The 22,048-nt window shown below is 41.7% G+C and overlaps 2 protein-coding genes across 2 annotated transcripts; one reads left to right on the forward strand and one right to left on the reverse strand.

The window, feature by feature from the left end:
- The first annotated feature begins 897 nt into the window (after positions 1-897).
- slc40a1 (solute carrier family 40 member 1) lies at positions 898-7,852 on the forward strand. The gene is made up of 8 exons (XM_026376490.1): positions 898-1,260; positions 1,336-1,403; positions 1,780-1,939; positions 2,223-2,338; positions 3,297-3,423; positions 3,800-4,045; positions 4,175-4,813; positions 5,228-7,852. The coding sequence occupies exons 1-8, from the start codon at positions 1,227-1,229 to the stop codon at positions 5,542-5,544; spliced, it is 1,707 nt and encodes a 568-aa protein (XP_026232275.1). The 5' UTR covers positions 898-1,226; the 3' UTR covers positions 5,545-7,852.
- An 802-nt stretch (positions 7,853-8,654) lies between these two features.
- Positions 8,655-20,831, reverse strand: wdr75 (WD repeat domain 75). Its single transcript, XM_026377083.1, has 21 exons — positions 20,734-20,831; positions 20,299-20,428; positions 19,811-19,876; positions 19,449-19,548; positions 18,971-19,095; positions 18,566-18,636; positions 18,206-18,322; positions 17,738-17,826; positions 17,183-17,341; positions 16,884-16,943; positions 16,471-16,586; positions 16,036-16,211; positions 15,699-15,853; positions 14,898-15,078; positions 13,574-13,668; positions 13,345-13,440; positions 12,345-12,514; positions 11,601-11,660; positions 11,255-11,395; positions 10,979-11,070; positions 8,655-10,757 (listed from the first exon to the last, which is right to left on the reverse strand). Exons 1-21 carry the CDS (start codon positions 20,817-20,819, stop codon positions 10,523-10,525), a joined length of 2,520 nt encoding a protein of 839 aa, XP_026232868.1. The 5' UTR covers positions 20,820-20,831; the 3' UTR covers positions 8,655-10,522.
- Positions 20,832-22,048: the final 1,217 nt, after the last annotated feature.

Genomic DNA, 22,048 nt, shown 5'->3' on the forward strand with positions numbered 1-22,048 from the left:
AGATGACTCAAAAGGCACAACACAGAATTCTCAGTGAGGTAACAAAGAACCAATCATGACACAAGGTTGCACACATCACAGTGTCCAGCGCACGACACCACAGAGGAAGCCGATGCTCTGAAAAGAAAAAAGAAAACACTGCATGTGTGAAGTGAGCACTGTGAATTATTAAGTTTATCAAGGTGTCCTACAGGATAATGACAGGGTGACTGTCCACCTGCTGAAGCTTAGTAGACCTGGACTAGGACAGGACAGGACAATGACCCTGAACCCATTTATTACAGAATGACTTCAAACATAGAGAGCCATTCACATCTGACATCCTAAAAATATAACTCAGCTGTAGCGGTCCTGAAAAGAGCAGTGGTCCAAAAGTCCTCTGGTACTGCTGTGTGGGTCTGATCGACTGCTACTGGAAGAGCCTGTTGGAGATTATAGGTGCCAAGTAGGTTCAACCAGATAGTAAACTGCCTTTCCACCAGCACTGTCAGTGTGTTCAATTAAAACATGAAATATGATCATTTAGCCCTGTCCAGTTCTGCATAAGAGGAAACTTTATTCCTATTGATCGCCACCAGTATATCAGCCCATGTGTTTGAATGCAGGACTTGAAATGCAGTATTTTTACACGCAAACATGACAGCAGCACATCTTTAGTCATCAGCTGAGGCCAAAGAAAGCCAGGCTGCAGGTAAACAGGCGGATGGAAGAGCCAAGTCACTCAAAGCCCAGTGGGGAAAAAGGCGTATTATCCCATTGTTACCGATGATGTGCAGAGAGGGCTCACAGTGCGCGCGCGCACGCGCGTGTGTATGCATGTGCGTGTGACAGGGGGAGGGGCGACGGTGTAAATAACGACAGGTCACGTGACTCCGTGGGTATATTGGAGGCAGGGGGAAAACACGGAGCAGCAGAACCGAGCTGACCGAGCTGACCGAGCCTCACAGCTCCTTAGCCCTGCGCTTCTACCGACGCTTAGCCTATAAAGAAATTTCTTTCCGACTTCAGCTACAGTGTTAGCTAAGTTTGGAGAGGAGGACAGGGGAGAAACGCCGTGTGTTGACTGTTTTGTAGCATTATTTTTTCATTATTATTAGTTCGTGGTCGTGCGTCGCCAGTGGCCGGGAGTCGTCAAGGGGCTCCTTTACATTACAATAGAGGAAACAGCCCGAAGCAGTAAAACAACATTCACCTGGCTGTTTTTCCCTTTTTGGACAGCTTTAAAAATGGATAACTCTGGACCTAAGAAGACCTGCGCTGGTAGGTTGTTGTTCTCTGCTGTCTAATGCCTGTTACATGTCATGAATGCAGCCTGACAGCTGCCTGTCTTTACAGAGACTCTCCGGGACTTCTTCACTTCAGCTAAATTTCTTATTTACATGGGACATGCTCTGTCAACATGGGTAAGTAAAAACCCACTTGACCTTACACTTGACCACTTTTTTTTTTATGCTACATCATATATTTGTGCATGTTCAGTATGATGACAGGCTGCATATGTGGGTTATTCACTACCAGGCTAAATGTGATACAACATTAATGTGTTGTTATTATTGCATTATGGGTTATATGACTGTCATTAGCATACAAAATGACATGTTTTTTCCAGCACAGTACCTGTCTTTATGAGGAGCTGACTAACCGTTGAAGATGGTGTTAATGTCTTAACCTCATAAAAGCAGAAAGTGTTCTCATTTATGCAGCACCTTAACACACATCTCTTGTGAGGGCCCAACTGGATGTCATGAAATATTTATAATTAGGATTTCAACCCCCCAGGGTGACCGAATGTGGAACTTTGCTGTGGCTGTTTTCCTTGTGGAGCTGTATGGGAACAGCCTGCTGCTCACGGCTGTGTACGGGCTGGTGGTGGCCGGATCCGTGCTGCTGCTCGGGGCCATCATTGGGGACTGGGTGGACAGAAACCCCAGACTTAAAGGTAAGGCCGCACAAAATCCAAAGACAAGTGTAAAAATATGTCAAAGCCTTACTGACTTGTATTATAGTGTGCAGTCTCTCATTTTCACAGTTAAATGCACCTTTTGCAAGATATTTATCTAGAGGAATTCAGCAAGTTACCATTCAAATAGATGAGATGAGGGAGCTGGGAGAGTAGCTGACAATCTTGTGGAAGCACTCCAATGAACTAATTTATCAGACAGGAATGTGCTGTGTCTCTGATCACATATCTGTCCCTAATTCTGGTTTTGGTGTTTCCATAGTGGCCCAGACTTCACTGCTCGTCCAGAACAGTTGCGTAATCGTGTGCGGGATCCTCTTGATGGTTGTTTTCCAGTTCAAAGAACAGCTTGTGGAACTCTACAATGGATGGATTCTGGTAAGATCCCCTTTGTGCTGTCTCTTACGTGCTTGTTTGATGTGATGAGGATTTTCAAGCGCTTCTACCAATATTGCTTTGTCGGCACTGTCGGCATTGAAACTTGCTTACTTTTACTGATACGGACTCCGGTGTCAATATGGTTTATGGCTGCAGAAGAGTGACATGAATGCAGTTCACTCCCAGATGACCTTTGACTGTTCCCCTAAGTTAAATTGACAGAGCAGGTTAGAACACATCAAACAACCTTGTTTCATGATATTCAGCACGTTATTTTTACATTCAAGTTGTTTTTTACATTCAGGTTGCAATCACAGTTATACAGTTCTGAACTGAAGAAGTTCTAAAACACCTATTTTCCAATCACTAAACCAAACCTGTCGTAATACTGTCACAAACAATTAGGAGGGAACGAAGCACATCAGGTAATGACACACACGTCCTCAAACACATGCTTGTTTACACTTGAACATCCAGGAGTGTTAGAGGTGGAGAGATTTTGGTGAAACGGGAGTCAGTCGAATGACAGACAGGGAGACTGAGAAATGTGACCTGGCCTGTGGAAGAAGTTTTGCTATTCTGACCAGAGGTGCTGCGTTACAGTGCACGCACAGACCCACAAAAAAGTTGCTAGTGTGCCATTATAGGCACAATGTTGGATGTTGTTTAAGGTTTCTCCTCCACCCCTTCTTTACTGATGCTTTTGTTAAGATCACATTCATGTGTTAATATATGATTTATTTTGTAATAAGGAACACTTTGTATTTTATGATCAACATCAGGTGAAATTTAGATTTTCCCCTTTTTTTTCTTGTATAACACTGGATATGTTCATCAGTTAGTTAATGGTTTTAGTGTTTTGATTGTTTTTATTTATTTATTTGTTCTTTAATGAATCAAAATTTAGAAAATTATTTTATTAAGTAAAAAAAAAAAATCCGTCTTTTTTGTTTTTCAGACAACTTGTTACATTCTGGTCATCAGCATCGCCAACATCGCCAATCTGGCCAGCACAGCAACATCCATCACCATCCAGAGGGACTGGGTTGTGGTCGTGGCAGGTCAGGACAGCAGCAAGTTGGCAGGTCAGTGTATCGTACTTGCTGCTGGTCTGTCATCAGAAGTAGGGCTCGCGTGACCCGTTATCACATCTGTTCAGTAGGGCAAGGCATACTTTGAACCCTGGATGCTGACTCACTCTCAATTGTAGTTTTTATGTGCCTGCAATTTCCCCTCTGAGTGTTATAAGCTCTTTAAAAGATTTGCTCACATGGTGTAAAAGGAACTTGTTGACCCTAACGTTATGCTGTGGTAGTCGTTCTAGTAAAACCTACTGTCATATGAACATGTACAACCTTCCAGACACATGAGGACTGGAACAGGCTGCTATTTGATCACACTTCCCACTAAAGCACCTACTTCATATTGACCTCTGCCTCGTTCTGCTTTTGTATCAAACAGACATGAATGCCACGGTGCGGATTATTGACCAGCTGACCAACATCCTTGCTCCCATGTTGGTGGGCCAGATTATGGCCTTCGGTTCCCATTTCATTGGCTGCGGCTTCATCTCTGGCTGGAACCTGTGCTCCATGTGTTTGGAGTACGCGCTGCTGTGGAAGGTCTACCAGAAGACGCCAGCGCTGGCAGTGAAAGGCGGACAAAAGGAACAGCACCAGGAGCTCAAACAGCTCAGCCATTCAACAGGTAGCTGCAGGAATATGTCACTTGACCTTGTGTTGGCTGATTTGTGCTATAGTTTTAGTAATAAGCTGCAACTTATTAGGTCGGGTCAATGAATATAACTGAATCTCTCACACGTGTAATTTTTTGTAGATGTGGAGAACAGCCAGAGTCCTGAGGAGTCTTCTCAGCCATTGATGAATCAAGCCTCAGTCGTGGCGAAGCCTGACTCTCCCAAAGAGCAGGGCTGTTGCGACCAGGTGACTGAACCTCTGCGCACTTTAAAATCCGGCTGGGTGGCCTACTACAACCAGAACATCTTCTTCGCTGGCATGTCCCTGGCATTCCTCTACATGACAGTGCTGGGCTTTGACTGCATCACCACAGGCTATGCCTACACACAGGGCCTCAACGGCTCAGTGCTCAGCCTTCTGATGGGGGCCTCAGCTATATCGGGTATCTGTGGCACCGTCGCCTTCACTTGGGTTCGCAAGAAGTGTGGCCTCATCCGCACCGGCTTCATCTCAGGCATGGCTCAGCTGTCCTGCCTCATGCTGTGTGTCATCTCCGTCTTCGCTCCCGGGAGCCCCTTTGACCTCAGCGTGTCACCCTTCCAGGACCTGTACACCCACTTGATTGGAGAGAAGGCCCTGCCCGAGGTTGACCAAAGCCTAGCCACCATCCTCACCAGTGGGAACGCCACTACTCCTGCACCAGCTGAAGAGATGCCACCTCTGCAGTCTTACATGTCTGTTGGCCTGCTGTTTTCAGGCGTCATTGCTGCTAGAGTTGGTAAGTAAAGTATTTCTTCTTGATTTTGAACAGACCTGATTGTTAAATTGTTAATATTGTTGAACATTACTAAAGTAGATTATGAAGAGATGTGCAAAGTTCAGGGTTTTACTGTTATTGAAAGGAAATTAGAGTTTGAAGGTATCACAGTGTTTACTTCCTTTCATAAAATTATGAGGCTTTCCAAATTATGGAAAACAGGTGACTCAAGCAGGTCCACAGGATGGACTATTTCATAAGTAACCGGAATCTCACGGCGTCTCTGTGAATCTGCTACGGATGTCAAAGCAGTATTTGCAACCTTTGACGCCAATTACCTGATATTTCCCACAACAGCTACCGTTCAGTCCTAAAGTCCTTTTAATGTGGCTGTAAAAATATCATCAAGACTGACTGTTGATTTGTGTCCTGCAGGCCTGTGGTCTTTTGACCTGACAGTAACCCAGCTCATCCAGGAGAATGTGATTGAGTCGGAGCGAGGTGTGATCAACGGCGTCCAGAACTCCATGAATTACCTCTTAGACCTGCTGCACTTCATCATGGTGATTCTGGCTCCGAACCCAGAAGCCTTCGGCCTGCTGGTCATCATCTCTGTGTCCTTCGTGGCCATGGGTCACATAATGTACTTTCGTTTTGCCTTCAAGAACCTGGGAAGCCGCCTCTTCCTCTGCTGCTCACCGGAACAGAAGGAAGAGACGGTAGACAGCCCTTCACTTCCTACCACCGTGTAAACCCATTAAAGAGACTCTGTCCTGGGTACATATTTCTCAAGCCTTACCTAACCCTGCATCTTAGCTAACTAACATCATTGCATGTAGCTGTCAGAATACTAATATGTGCAGCGTCCAGGTAGAAATCGACATTAAAAAAGCATTCAACACAAGCAGGAGGTGAGTAAAAAGCTTCTAGTCAGGGAAACGTCAGTAGTAGTAGTAGTAGTAGTAGTAGTGGTAAAACTTGAGATAAAGTAGTGTTTCTACAGCCTTTCATAGCTTCTTAACACATACATGCACTGTAAAACAAGGATCCACCTCTCCTAGGCTTGTAACCCCATTTTGGGTCTTGTTAAAAATCTGTGGATAAGGCGCTGGAAAAAATATGCCTCCTAACAGTGTGGATCCACCTGGAAAGATGTGTAAAAGGTGCTTCTGCTAACAAAAGTCAAAATGAGGGAGCAACGTTGCAGGGAAGCAGGCACTGAGGCTTGAACTAAGAGGGACTGTCTGTGAGATCCTAGAATACAGAACCTCGGTCCCTCGGTTTCACGCAGCCACGCCACTGGTGCTGCAGCAGTGTCTGCTAACTGCTGTCTTTTAGCCTAGTCACAGATCACGTCAACTCGCGTACATGTGTGCGACAAGCAGCTTGTGGATGTGATACTTGTTATTTGACCAAATACAAAACTGGGATGTAGTCTCTCTAATAGGTGGTGATAAGGGTTATGCAATAAATGGTATTTATTCAGGAAATGCAGACAGTGGGTTTTTATAATATCAGTATTGTGTTGTGCGTTTCTGATTGTGCTGTAAGAAACAAAGCCCTATGCACCTTTCTCAATAGTTCTCTCAGTTACCAAAGTCACAAGTCCATGTGCGGCACAAAAGGAAACGAGGGAAACCAGTTAACCTGTCTGAAGCATAACACATATATAGGTTCTTTTATCAGGTGACAGTAGTTGTGTAGGTTCACCAGTGCTTTCATATGACTCTAGTATATCTGAATATTTCTGAGATTGTACTTATACTTCGTTTTTTCTGGTAGTTTAAAGCAGTAGTTTCACTTTTTAATTTTTACGTTTGACTTCTCTTGAGTGATTTTTTTTTTCCAGCCATGATTGTTGTTACACAGGCACTTTAAATGATTCATCCAATGCACGATCAGACATTTGATCAAGATGTTTGCACAAGGCTGAAGACCTGACCCTCCCCACCCCCCTTTTCACTCCTGTTCCAATCACGTCCAGTCTCACTGTCAGTCTGTTAAGGAGCTTTGGGGATCGTGGTTCAATTACATACTGTCAACACTTAGCGCAACATTTTCATATGGAAAAACTCCATGTGCTGTGAAAAAGTTGAGTTTGCCTCAGACACCCCCCTATTTCCTTACGTCTGCCAGGGAGCTTAGTCAGCAACACTTAATCTGATCTCAGTTAGCACTTCAGACTGCCAGGACTCAGTCTGGGGTTTTGTTCTCTTTACTTTAAGCCTCAACAGAGGAGGAAACGTTTTACTCCTGTTATAGCTCTTTTGTGTTTTGACATTTTTAGCTTTGTACTACTAGTATAGAAAATGTATTTAGTGGCTGCTTTTCCTGTGAGGTGATTTAACAAATGACAGACCTAGGGAAAGTAGCTATGCTTTAAAGATCCTAAACTGCTGTTTGTATCTGAAACCAGCGTAGTTGTAGTTTTCATTAATTTCTGATGTCCCCCCTCCCCCCTACACACACACACACACGGTGAGAAAGCTAGCCAAGTGTATTCTGGATAATAGTGGAGGAGAAGTATTTAGGTTGGAAACAGAGACAGCCACACCAGATGCAGGAGAACAGAAGGCTACTTTTCAGATGTCTGCAGGTGTAGCACAAGGTGCAGACTCACTGGAAATGAAGCTCAATTCTTATGACCCACAGAGGTTTAGTTTAAACCTCAAACTCAGTCTGGCATGAGAAGGAAGCCAGCTCTTACAAAGGTCTGCTGATTCAGGAATACCACACATGGCCATAAAAGCTATATTTTTTATGTAAATAACATTAGCAGTCTGCTTAAACTTACTTATACGAATGTTGTGGTTTTTGTCTGAAAACTTTTTTACGTGTTTTTGTATACTTAGTGGAACCAGCATTTTGTGTCAATTTTTCAGATTTTTGAAATGTATGTGTGTATATTTATATGTACACACACACATATATAAATACATAAATATAGTAGTTCAGTTAAGGAATCATTTATTCTTATGTTATAATCGCACTCCACTCGATATGAGGATGTTGGTACTTGTTGTATTTCAAGTCTCTTAAATAAAGAACATTTTACAATCATCTGTCTGTACAGTCTTGCCTGTCTGTGTGCAGCATATTATACTTGCAGAGTTTCTCGCCCTGAGTTTTGGGCTTGGTTGCTGCAGTGCAAGGTCACATACCAAACCCCCCACCCCCATCTGAAATCTTTGTTTCCTGAGTTTGACTGACATTAAGCTGAGCTGCACAATTTCAACGTGCTAGTGGGCTCTGCTTCTGCATCTTGTGGTCATTTCAGCATTTTAACACGGTAATGTTTTATTACACGTGCACTGGACCAAACTGTGGCCACACTGCGATGCTCATCTGAAAAGGTAGTGCCAGTTTACAATATTTACACCAAATATCAACGCAGTACTAATCAGTAAGAGAGCTCATCAACATTATGTTGTTCTAAACTTTTCGTTGTTTCCCTTTTAAGCAGTAAAATATTGCACACGTACTGTATGTCTGGTTGTATGATAGCAGGATTTGTCTGTTTAGTGCCAAAGGTCCAAGCCAACAAGTAACACCTATAAGAAGGTTCAAAGCTGGGACCCTGGCTCCTCCTCGTAACTGAAAAAATCACAGCGTTGAGCGGGCAAAAGGCTGCTGACTGTAGCGAAAGTCTACTGTAAAGACAAGAACTAGGACGTCAAGAACGAGTACTCGCAGAGGAGCAATTCCTAAAAAGAAAAAAGGTGTGGCCACCTTCTCAGGAGAGTGGCAGTCTAGAAATCTTCTTATCTCTCAATAAAAAAGCATGAAGTATAGTCTCAAATATGGTGCGGTCTTAGTTTTTTTATTTCCTGAACTCTTTTTTTGTGTTGATATTGAAACATGTTCTTCACTAAATGATAAAAAGAATTAAAGATCATCATTGTGTCCGTTTTACATGCACCTATACTAGTCAAGATTGCGACAGGGTTTGTTTTCCTCATTTGCCTGATCTGCTTGCAGTCTACTGTAGAACAGCTCATATCAAGTCAATAAAAGTGACAGATAAACAGAGCACGACTTGATAAGGACGTACATGTATAGGGTGACCCAGTTTATCGCCAAAGACCCTAGACGGCTTTGATGACTGAAAACTGCTGAGATTATGGAAGAGCATGACAGATCTGAACATTGGTGGTGGGAGGCCTCAGAGCACCTGATACAGGAGGAACAGAAAAATGCTGAGATCAAGTTCTCGGTCACATGCAAGACTAGAAAAGAAACGTGACTTTCTCCTTCAGATTATTCAGGACTTTACAACAATAATGCACCATTTCAAGATGCCGTTATTACAACTAAACTTTACTGTTCAATGTGTCCAAGAAACAACTCAGTAACTAAATATCACAAATATTACACAGAAACAACAAACAAATTCAAACAATGATTCCATATTTTGTTTGTTTTGTCATTTTGATGCCGTTTGAAAGCTGCTGGATTGATGTGTGTCATAGTTCAACAATGTGAGAAATGCCACGTAACCTTCACTCACTAGCATCAACATCACACCCTACTGACAGTGTGAACAGTCCAGAGAAGCACCTTCTGTCAAAACAGGTGAGCGGTGGACAAGGCTGACAGCTTAAAAACAGCTTTATGTATTTTATTAAATGTCCAAGTATAGAAAAATATGTGAGTGCACATACATGTGCGTGCATACAGCAGTTTTCACCCCAACTTTGGTCTTTTTTTTATGCTTTACATTTGTTTATGTGGATGCGATTGAGAATTTTTTCAAACAAATCAGAGTAGCAAAATATAAAATTAAAAACAGACAAAAATAAATAAAAGCATAAGTATTTAGTCACTTTTGTACAATATCTGTACGATCAAAATCATCTCCGCTGCAGTTGTGAATTAATTGAAAGGCTGTGTGTGTAATAAAGACATGGCATTTAATTTAGGAATAAATTAACCTGTATTTCATTTGCTGTCAAAAACTACATCAATTCCCAGTTAGAGGTATTTGTACCCCAGTGGCTCCCTCTTTTTAGAAAAATAAATTATGTTCTTGAGTCTTTACATCGTTTTGCACCAACCTCACTCAGTTGTTACCCTGTAACAGCTGGTACTGTGATGGCAACGCACGAGAGCTGGCTAGCAAACTCAAAAATGATTTCCTGCAGTATGGCTCACTCAGCATCAAGTGCTGTGGGAACGTTTTCTCTGCAACAGGAACCTGGACGTTTTTGAAGACAGCCAGTAAAAGGTTCCTGTTTCACAAAAGCAAGTTAGAACACTGTCACAGGATTGAGTTGTTAAGAAACACAACGCACAGTTGCACACACATCAGAGCTGTAGAGAAATAGGAGGAAAACCTGTTGCAGTCTGCAAGAGAACTGTGGGATACAGCAACCAGAGACACACAAACTAAAAGCTACACAACGTCACATAAGTACATGTTCATATAAAGAGTGGCTGAGTCAGTTTGTAGCAGAAAACACTCGTTCACACACAAGACTGCAAAAGAGTCTCTGCAATCAGATCATTTTTTAAAAATCTTCAAATGTGTAAAACTGATACAAACTCGTCCATGTAGGCTCGAACCAGATACTTATGCAATTGAATATTTCTGTTTTTTTTTTTGCACCTGGACATTTGTTTGTTTCCAGAAGAAATCCATTCTAACTGAAGGTAGACAACATTAAAAACATCCATTGATGTGATGAAAACTTTCTGTAGGCACTGTATCTGTCTGAGTGTCTTTGTACATGATCAGGAGTCCAGGAGGCCTGAGAACCAGCTGTGGTCCAGTTTCTTCACCCTCCTCAGTTCCCTAACCTGGGCTTTTGTCAGAGGGGCGGCTGCAGGCTCTGTAGCCTGGCTTCCCACTGGTGCCTGCTCAGGTCGCAAGGTCCTGGTTTCCATTTCCTCATCTGAATCTTCTTCCTCTTTCTCACTCTCCATTTCCTCCTCTGCATGTTGATTTTCCCCTCTGGGCCCATGAGCACTTATGAGAAAAAATCAAAAGGGTAACATGACTCTGCATATTTTCAGAGATAAACAAGAACCTCCACTGTCAGAATGTGAAGTTGCTAAACCACAAGTTGCCTGAATTCCAGCAGCATTACACAACAAAGACATTATGACAACCAACGAGCTCAAATGTGGCTTATCATCATTATTGGCGGCAATTCAATAAGAAAAAGTGATGTGTTTCTGCGGACTGACCTGGAGTCTGTGATGGAGATCAGTAGAGACTGTACAAACATGGAGCAGAGGAAAGAGGTGGAGGGAAGGACGTGGGCTGGGGTCTGCAGAAGCTGGAATTCAGACAATATTCAGACACTGCAAACTGTAACATCCAAAACCTTTTCTGAAACGCTCTTAAATACAATAAAACAACATAAGGATGCAGAGTGATGTATGTACTGTATAGTAACTCTGGTATTGGGCTGTATGAATAAAACTGACTTGACCTCATCTAAACAGAGCTGAACCACTGACCTCCTTAATAGCTACAGAGCCCTGTGGCAGAGGTGTTCTATCAGCAGACAGGCTGCTGGCTACATCTTGATTTTGCTGCTGCCGGTGTTTCCCCAGCAACAGGTGGAACGGTGTCTTGGTGATGCTATCATCGATCACAAGCTAGAAGGGATAAATAAGTATTAATAAACGACAATAGATCAGCAGTTTTATGAGATGACAGAGGATCCACAAAAGATTTAGCCAGCCAAAGGGGACTGGCTTATCACAACGGTGTATTCAGTTCATTTCAGAAGAAAATGGCTGAAGAAACATCCCGATAAAACTGTCAACCCATTTTCACAAGTTTAATCTCTAACAATTCTACCTGTTTGCTGAAGGCCATCAGCTTGTCTTCTTCTGCTTTGGTGGTGAACGTAACAAGGTCCTGAAAGAATGCACATCAGTCAAATGCATGAATATGTCTAAAACAAGAGCACATCAGATTTAATTAGCATCTATTTGATTTGACAGAATTCACCCGTTTCCTGCTCGTTCTTTAATTTAACTGAAAAAAAAAAATCCCTGACATCTCATAAGTGTAAGAAAACAAATGCTTTACAAAGACTAAACCTGAGTTGCTATTATGTGGACAAAATGTGAAAATGCATGTGCACATATCTTTGAGCTGTGTTTTGTGGTTTAGGTTCGGCCCCCTGGTTCCACTCCACCATCTTTATCTTTGTCTAATTTTAACCTGAGCACAGCAAAAGGTTTTCCCAGATTGGTGTAGAAGAACTAGACTAGCCTGCACACTGCCCTGACCTCAATCCATTAATCCTCACCTTTGACCTATTCAACCCCCAACCCCCGCCTCTGGGATGAAACTGAACACAGCACGCTAACAGCATTTGACCTGACTAATGCTCTTGTAGCTGAATGGGAGCAAATCACTGCAGCCGTGTTGCACATTGCTACAGCAGCAGAATATTGTCCATGGTTTAACGTTCAGGTGTCTACACATTTTCTGAAAGACTGAGTGTAACAAATGAGAGGTCAGCCTCTTTCAAAATGCCTCCCCCTCCCCCACTTTAGCATGAAATGATGTACTCTGTGTGGATGTGGTGTTTACCATGTTCTGAGTGAGGAAGTAGAGCTGGGAGTGGTTGAGCCACTGGCTGCTCTCCTCACAGCTCTCCAACATCTCATCCCTCGGGGCAAAGACAGCACGAGTCACCTTCCCCGAACACACAGCCTTATGGGAAAACAGTGGCCGAGGCTCACTGGGCTTAAAAACAAACACTGGAGCAGAGAAGGAAACGACATAGACATTCAGATTTGGTGAAACAATGCATCGAATAACTTGATTACTAAGACAGAAAACTTTGCCCCGACACAAAGTATCCAAGATCTGAGATCATGTCAAGGTGCAAAAAAAAGATAAACTCTGGACACTGCATGTATTGTAAAACTCAACTAGCCTAGCACAACAGCACTAAGCCAAAGCTCCAGATCACAGATTGGAGTCATTAACATTAGCATTTCATGAAAATTAGGTGTTTTCTCATGAATAACTTTCATTAGATGTTGCCTTTGTAAAAGCACTTAGAAGAGAAACATGAACTAAGTGCTGGTGGTAAAGAGAAATAAAAACTACATTTTTTAAGCTAGTCAACTTTGATTAAAATCGCTTCTTTCTGTGTCACTTTGCATTTGACAAAGAACACCCTGAGCTGAGCGAGTGTGTTGTGCAACTGAATGGGACAGTATCCTCAGACAGCTCATTGTGCAGGTCCTGCTTACTAACAGCCTACCAGCTTGACGGTTTTTAAAGTGAGGGAAGACAGCACGTGTTTAACATTAGTTAAACCATAAAAGCCCTGTTCAGATAACCTGGCAGCTAAAAGAAATGTGCAAAGTATAAAGTTTGGGAAGTTATTTATCAAACCAGTGATTCACCTTGTTAACATTTTTCACTCTAATTTTTAAAAAGCTTCTACCAATTTGTGCAGCTTTTGAAGACACTGATGTGCAGAATTGCACTGTGGGTTTAAATTAGATTTGCAAAAATGTGGTTTGATATGCGATGCCAACTTGGAAGCTCAGATGTAAGCACCAAGTTTGAAGCTTACAGTCAGTGAATCCAGCCTGATAGCAGAAGGCAGCCATGTTCTCAGAGAGGGGGTCAGCCAGCAGCAGGCTGGTTTCCATACAGGTGCTCCACTCCACTGCCAGACAGGACAGGAGACAGACGACAACAAACAAGGAAAGAAAAATATGTGGTTCAATATGTCAGGACACATTAAAAGGTTAATTAATGCACACAGCTGCAAATTTGCATTTGAGTGTAAGCGGCCTTACAGGAGCAGGTGAGGAGGTTCCAGCAGCAGAGCAGGTTGTTGGCCGTGGTTCCTAGCAGATACTTGGAACAGCTTAGTCGCCCAAAACACAGATCCCTGATGGAGAAAAAAAGGCCTTTTGTTTTCCTTCGACTGTAAAGAATCCTAAGTGCCCCCATTTGAAACCAACCAGCTTCTCAGCCCATACATATTTCACAGGATTAGCCTTTGAAGAGTTTTCCGCTTTAGGGGTTTCAAATGGGAACATGCACACGGAACTGAACACCCACAAAGACCCAACAGTCCAGAAAATGAGTGGCTCAAAGGTCAACTACATTTAGGATTTTATTATCAGCCTTCAGCAAGTGAGGCTATACTTGAATTTTTCAAGTTACATTACAAGAGTGTAGGTTAGAGGTGAGACAACTGACCCAGCTCTACACATCCATAGGTGGTAGTTATGCAGCTGTGGAAACAGCTGGCCATCAACATCTTCCAGTTTCCTCCTGGTCCTCTACACATGCACTAATTCCTGAACAGCTCCCAAGTGACACAGGAAATGTCTGCTTACTCTAAGAGCTTTTCTGAATATGAGTTTTTGGAGAGAGTCCGTTACAGATTATTTGTTCGGTTTACATTCATGTTAGTGGGAAAATAAACAACCTGACCTTTACTAATGCTGACTTTTACACTTATCATGTTTATGCCGGCTCTAATCCTTCATTTTAGGAGAAATTGCAAGTCATCACTCTGTTTCTCTTGTAAATATATTAATAGCTGACTGTGTTTTCAGAAAAGTGGTACAGAAACTAGAAACAGTAGTTTTGTGTCCTCAGTGACCTGAGGGCCCCTTCTTGAGCAGAGGGACATCTGCCAACATTTCTGAGACTCCAGCAACGTTACAAAACTGCCTGCAGCCAGTGTTTGCCGAGACAAACAAGTATCTGGACCTCCGCCAGCGTGTTCAAAAGGTCCCAAAGACGTCCACCACTGAGGAGACAAACTCTAAAACTAAACTACCGTAACTGTTGAGTGAATCTGTGTTTGCTCACGCTTTAACAGCCCATCGTGACTGGTTACTAGTCTTTTTGTTAAAAATGTGAGTCATCATTTTTGATTTCCAAATCTAGATCCCACAAACCAAAAGATGATATTTACTGCAAAGTCATGCAGGGTCACGTTATCTCGTCTAACCCAGTGCTGTAGCAGAATGTGAGGCCTTGATGTCTTTTCATCCACTCTATACTTCTTTCAGTTTTTACTACATAATATATTTCAATACTAGTATCAGACAACCAGTCATATGAACGTTGTTATGTACTGTATGTGCATGTGTACGCTCTGACCTGATAGCTCCTGGCGGCTGGGACAGAGTCGTCAGGAGCTCCCAGGAAGCTGGGCTCCACACAGTCACCACTTCCTGAAAGCTGACGGCCAACAGAGAACCGTCAGCTGAGAAACTGCAGCACTCAGGCAGCAGCCCGCGATAGGCTCCCACAAAATTACACGACCAGGAAGGACTTTCATCTGCCAGGTAGTTTGAAAGGGAAGACAAACACCAAAAGGAATGGACTCATGAGAAATACAGTAAAGCCTCAATCTACTAGAAGCTGTGATTCATTTAATTCAGACCTCACTTTTTGTTTTTTGTTTTTTATTTTGGTGGGGGGGTCTTTCTCATGTAGGGGTATAACAACTCTGAAACAGAAACTGAACCATGGTCTTGTGTCTTGCTTTGAACTCGGATTATGAACTGTTAGATGAGAAAAGGCCTGGCACCTACAAAGTAACTAGTGTCTATTCCAAACAAAAAATATGAAAGATGTGCTATGGCCCATTTTTTTCAACTATACAGATTATCTTGTAGTATCCACAGAAAGAGATTTCCTGACATTGTGTTTTTGTGTAAAAACAAGAGACTGAACTTCTGTTAAACAATCAAATCTTATGAATTATGACAACACAGAGTTGAGAGTGTTCTTCATACAGCACATCATTCTTTATGAGTTCATGTTGGAAATGCACATCATGAATCTGAAAACTCAAAGTCTACAAGAAAACAAGTAGACCGCATGTTAAAAGGTGAGCACAGTGAATATGGCCACAGTAGAACAGTGGACTGTCAGGAAGTGGACTAGACTACTTACCCTCGGTGTGCACTGGTGCCAGCTGCCAGGCTTTGAAGTGTCCGTCCTTGCTGGTGGAGACCAGCATGGTGGTCTGGCTGTCAGGAGCCTGGCAAAAGCACATGGCTGTAATCTGGGCTTCGTGTGGGGCCGAGATGGTCGTGTTCAGCACAAAACTGCAGGTCATTCAGTTGGCATGTTACAGGGTGGTGGCGGTTGGTGGATCAAGAAAAAAATATTGTTATACTAAGAAAATTTATAGGTACAAAGTTGAATACTTTTAGATGAGTCTGTTTATTGAATTCAGTCTGTACTGACTGAAACACTAATATATGGAAACACCATGCAGCATCTGTACCTCTGTGTTTGTTCATCATATTCCCACAGTTTCAAATTAAGCTCCAGCTCAGCTATTTTCTGTTTTCTTTCTTCCACTGTTGCCAGCCATTTTCCAGAGGCACTGAAGGCTGCTTTGACCACCTCAAACTGCTGCAGGCCCAGCTCATGAATGTATTCTTGCTGCACAATGTCCAGCTGTGGGAAACACAGAAGACGACCTATTAAGACTTATTCAAACTCAGGTGATGCTGTTGTTAAGTGAGCTTGTGGACCCGAATGGATTCATCTTAAGTGGTTAAATACTATTCAAACTGTTTGTTTCCAAATACTTGGAAACCATGTTCAATTTTAGAAGGTAAAAAAGCATTACATTAGTAAATGTTTCTAAAAATTATCCACAACCTCACTTGAAGGTTTGCTTGTCATATCTTAACTCGTCTTATGAGGTGCTTACATTGTACAGCAGCTTGTCTCTTTGGAGAGAATAAAACTGAAGGTGGCCTGGTTTGCCGTTCAGCACCAATGCTTTGCTGCGTGGGTCCAACATCAAGTCTGTCTGGACACTTTCTCCTTCACCAGAACAGAAACAAGTGACCATTAATTACATCCTTTACTGTACATGCACAGAGTGACCTGGCAGGTCCACATGAAGAAGGGAATCTTTGATTTAGGACACTGAGAGGTATAATTACTCACACATCTGTTTTAGAAGATATAGTTTTTTTTCCCCTGTCTTAACAACCTGGGTGACTGATTCATTGGTTGAGCTGAAAATAGTGGTGCTATGGGTGTATGTATTATTTATGAGGCCTTATGGCATGTTTATGATCAGCCTACGTGCTGCTGCCAGCAGCAGTCTGTGCTTACCTTTGACCAGACCCTGAATGACAGCTGACACTTTGACACAGCTCTGGATGATTGTGATCTCTAAAAACCAGGAAGAGGCAGAGACAAAAGTCAGCTTTACTTTGTCTTTGCATCAAATCCACACACACACACACACACACACACACACACACACACACACACACACACACACACACACACTACAGGTGCTGTCCTTGATTCTATTTGTTTTGTTTTTTACATTTCTCTGCCCTTAGTCTAGAGGATAGACATAGCCACCATTACCATATTTAGTAATTGTGTGTGTCAGTGCTCCTTACTGTTGTCACTGTGTGAGGTACAGAACAGTGCTCCATCGGGTGAGATAGTGATGTGTGTGATGGCAGCACCGAGGCGGGGCAGGAAGTCCCGCTGGCTCTCCTGGTTGTATCGCCACTGGACAAGCACTGATTCTACACCTCCACTGAGAAGGTTGGTGCCTGGTAAAACAAAACAGAAATTGATAGAGAGGTAGGAAGAGGACGTTGTCCCGTCCATCCATCCATTATCTAAGCCTCTTATCCTGTTAAGGGTTGCGGGACATCACAAGGCAGGTAAACCTTAGTTGTCAGTCGCAGTGTTGGCATATAGAGACAACCATTCACACTCACATTCATCTATGGGCAGTTTAGAGCCACAAAAGTCTTGAAGGTACCTGGAGTACTTGAAGGAACTCACACTGGCACAAGGAAAACACGAAAACCCAACACAATTATTGACCCTGCTGCGCTGCCTGGATTTAAACTGGAGAGCTCATGAGACAGAGCGGTGCGGTGGGTGCAGCTCTGCATTAGGCATATAAAACAGAATAAATGGTAATTAAATGAATACTGTACCTTCTGGAGTGAAGCGCAGTGAGCTGACAGCACTGTGGTGCCAGTGCAGGGTGGAGTATGTGTACTCCTTTTTGTGGTTGAAGTTTCTCCTGATAGGATACAGAAATGTTAGTGTAGGGTTTAACCTAAACCCGAGGAGCTCTATTCATGCATCTTATTTTATATACACTGCCTGTCCAAAAAATTAATAAATGAATTAATTAATTATTTTGTTGGAACACCTTTAGCTTTGATTACTAAATCCAGGACGGGCAGTGTACTTTATATACACACACACCCCAAAAAACATAAACACTTTATTTTTATTGAAATTGACCGTTACAAAATTAAAAACAAAGTATCAGCTAAATTCACAAGCAGGTGTTGATGTCTAGACCAAGTCTTTATGCTCAGAGTTATCAGCATGCTGTGTATGAGGGGCTGTTTATGAGTGGTTCAGCTTCAAGGCCATGTGGCTACAAAACTCACCACAAGCGAATCTTGCCATCTTCATGCCCTGTAGCAATGCAGTCATCTTTTGGGTGGCACGCAACACATGTGAATGTGTTCTTGCCTCCTTTTTTGTTATCTTCTTTGAGGGAAAACCTAGCAACCCACACAAGAAAAGGTTTACAGAATTATTAACCATCCTCATGGCTCTGTGGGCAAATGTAGGTCTGTGGTTTGTGACACTGGTCACATTTGACACTATCACTCTCAGTTTCTGCACCATTCTGTCTCTAACGTGAAATAGCACAAACAAAATATATATTTTTTGCATTTTGCATGTTTTGGGTTTTACTTGAAGTCTGAAAAATGATTTGCTTTCCATCTACACATCTGGCTCACCTGTAGGACTTCTGTTTCTTGAAGAAGTAGACCTCGAGCTGCAAACCTTTAGCTGAAGCAATATATTCCCCCTGTGAGGATAGTAACACATAGGGTAATTGGTTACAAAGTGTGACCCAGAATCTGTTTTCAAACCTGTTTGCCTGATGTTTCACCTACAAGCAAATTAAACTATACGTACGAAATGTAAATATCATTAACAATATTTATTACTATTTTATCTGTTGGATCAATTTAATTTTTTTAGAGTTGGAAAAAAATTATATCAACAAGCTTTAATAACAGTGTCCCATCAACACACTAACCAAATGGAGGATATCACTTTTAGCAATATAAAATTAATAATTAAACCAATTATATAATTAAAATTTGGATGTTGGGAGATGGTACCACTGGTGTACATACCCCTTGACCGAAGGTGATGGCTGCTGGGTTGGAGCTGACATCGCTAAGCACACCTGAAAGCTCCCGGGCCTCCACCAGCTGCTCTCCACTCTGTGGTAGCTGCACTGCAACCAGCTGGAACAACTCTGCACATACACAAATCCGCACACATGCACACACATGAAGTCAAACATCAGCCTGCAGTCCTACCCAGTTTCTACTTTATACACATTAAAGTCCTACTGGGATTGATTTGACATTTTTTGCAATTAGCTGCGCTTAGTGATAGTAGAAAGAAAAAAAAAAAAACATAGTCGACAGTAGTGCTTTCAGACACTGCAGAGTTCACACTCTGATCTGGTGCAGAAACCCTAGAATTAAAAGGCTGGTGTCCGATTCATGAACATAAAAATTATCTATCACTATTTTCTTCTTTCAAAGCATAACTTGAGCATATTAAGACAGCTATGATCACAATTAGAATAAATGTCAAACCTACCAGATCTTTTGTCACTTTGCAGGGGGGTAACGATAAAGATGATTCCTTCGTGGTCTGCAGAAGCATACATGGAGTAAATTGGGTATCCGATGACAAAAGTCTGGAAGAGATTAAACAGCTGTGACATGTGCCTTCGATACACTAGACAAAACACAGCACAGACTCTTTGTCATACTGATCTTGGACATCTAGTGCCTCACTCCACATAAAAGCATGCTCACACCAAACACTGAACTCATCTGTATTCATTCAGAGACAAGGTGGATAACATGCATATATATGTGTGTGTGTGTGCTGGATTGGGATGAGCCACAGTGAAAACAGACTGGAGGAAAAAAGACAACTAACAGATCAAGTCATACCTTAATAAGAATGCCATCTGTGAAGTCCCAGAGCCTGACAGTGCCATCTGCTGAGCAAGAGTAGACCTGCAATAAAGTGAGAGTACATGTAATGTGTGGATGGCTGTGGACAGTTAGTTTTACATCCACAATAGCAGCAAGAATAATAATGAAAGAAAAGCATTTAAAATATGTATAATTTAAAAATTGTTTTAAATTAAACCTTAGTGTTGCTTAACTGAGCTGATCAAAGTAGTGTCTGAGGGTTAATTTAAAACAATCACTGTCCTAGCCTTAGCCTAGTTACTTTCTTTGTTTCTGACATTAAACTCTGTGGTCCACGGAATTAATTAAAAATATTATACTGAGTATACATCACATACATACTATGGTTTAGTAGCTTTCAGCACAAACAATCTTAGATCTTAAAGTCGTCTTTGAGGTAAGTTAGCATGGTTCAGTCAGAGCTATACTTTCTCCGTCCCCGGTAACAAAGTGTGTAAGTGTACCTGCAGGTGGTTGGAGGGTCTGAGCAGCACACCCGTCACCAGGTCGGTGTGTCCCCGCAGGTCGTGGACACACTCCTCCGTGGAGGTGCTGAACACCTTCACACACTCTCCTGAGGGAACCAGCAGGAACCTGCAGCAACACAAACCACCACGTTTTAAACTAAAACACACATCTTACCAACTAATTACAATTATGTTTATATCTATACGTTATGCGTATTAAGGTAGAGTGCAGAATGTGAAGATTGTCGCAAATGCAACACGGACTTTTATTACTTTTTGTAACAGCAGCAGAAATATCAACAGTTAGTTAGCAAGTAGCTTGTGTTGCTAATGCTAACGGCTAGCACCGGCTTCTGCTCTCAGGCCTTTAAAAACTGCGAGAATCACTTTCACCCAATACTGAGCATTATCGGACTTAAAACACACACTAACCTTGAATCATTAGTTATGACAGGCTCCCTGAAGTTTATTTTACTGCCACCTCGGTGAACCACGCGGATATCCCCGTGTTCAACCATGTTTTCACTCAAGTCAACTTTCACCTCTAACCTCTGACCTTTTTCCTTTGTTGATAGGGTGTCTGTGTTTTACTGCCCCCTGCAGGACTGGAGTGTGCAGACTTATTTTAAAAAATCAAATAAAGTAATTTTATCAGCTGGTTTATCTTAATCTTATTTATCTTATCTCATCTTAAGTTTTAATTATTATACAGTACATTTATACCACAGAGTTTAAGGGACCTCATTTCCTGACAATGTCCAAATGGAGGACAAAGTGGCTCCATCACACCTGTTGGGTGGAGGTGGAAAATCTTTTTTTATGCTAAAAGGGAGATATTACACGAGATATATGAAAAGATGAAAACAGATTAGATTTTTAACCTCTTAATTTTCATCAGAAACAAATACTATACAGTATATGTCTATTTACACATATAGGCACCATCAGATGCAGTTTAACATCAAACAGTTGTCATACTCTATATCCTGTTTCTATGTGATTTTTTGTACACGTTTCCTCCAGTGAGAAAACAAAATACAGGCAGTGTTTCACTTGATTTCTCTATTTATGTGTGAGCAACAGCTCTATGAAGCGTCTCGTAATTTAACACTTAACTGAATGATTTAAAGCAGGGATGTAAGAAAATGTTGATACGCTGGAGTTTCACGATATTATCTTTCACTGTACTGTGCTGATTCTCAAAAACATCTAATAACTTCTTTATAGTCGTTTATCTGCAGAGATTCACCTCATTCGCTAGATGGCAGCATAGAGCTCAGAGCGTCACTCAGCGCTCTCATTTGACGCATGTGCTTATTATTTAAACTGCAGCACACTAAATCACCAGATCCTTTTCCAAAACCCAGCACTAATGTCAAGAATAACCTCATAATGTGCAGATAATCCTTATCTTCATGTGATAGTTATAAGTACATATATATATATATGTATGTATATATATATATATATATATATATATATATATATATATATATATATATATACATACATATATATATATATGTATGTATATAGTATAAAACTTTTACACACACAAATCATGGCATCCTACATAACCAGTGAAAGATCCAGTTACCGTTTACAGACATACATCTTGGTTCATCATCTACGATGGTTGCAGCTCTACCTCTAAAAATGTGTCTACATGTGAATTTAAATGAAGACACAAATGAAGTTTGTTGACATGAGAGTTTTTATTTTCACTATTAAAACAGCTACAAGTCAA

Source organism: Anabas testudineus, chromosome 21 (genome assembly GCF_900324465.2).
Source record: "Anabas testudineus chromosome 21, fAnaTes1.2, whole genome shotgun sequence".
NCBI lineage: Eukaryota > Metazoa > Chordata > Actinopteri > Anabantiformes > Anabantidae > Anabas > Anabas testudineus.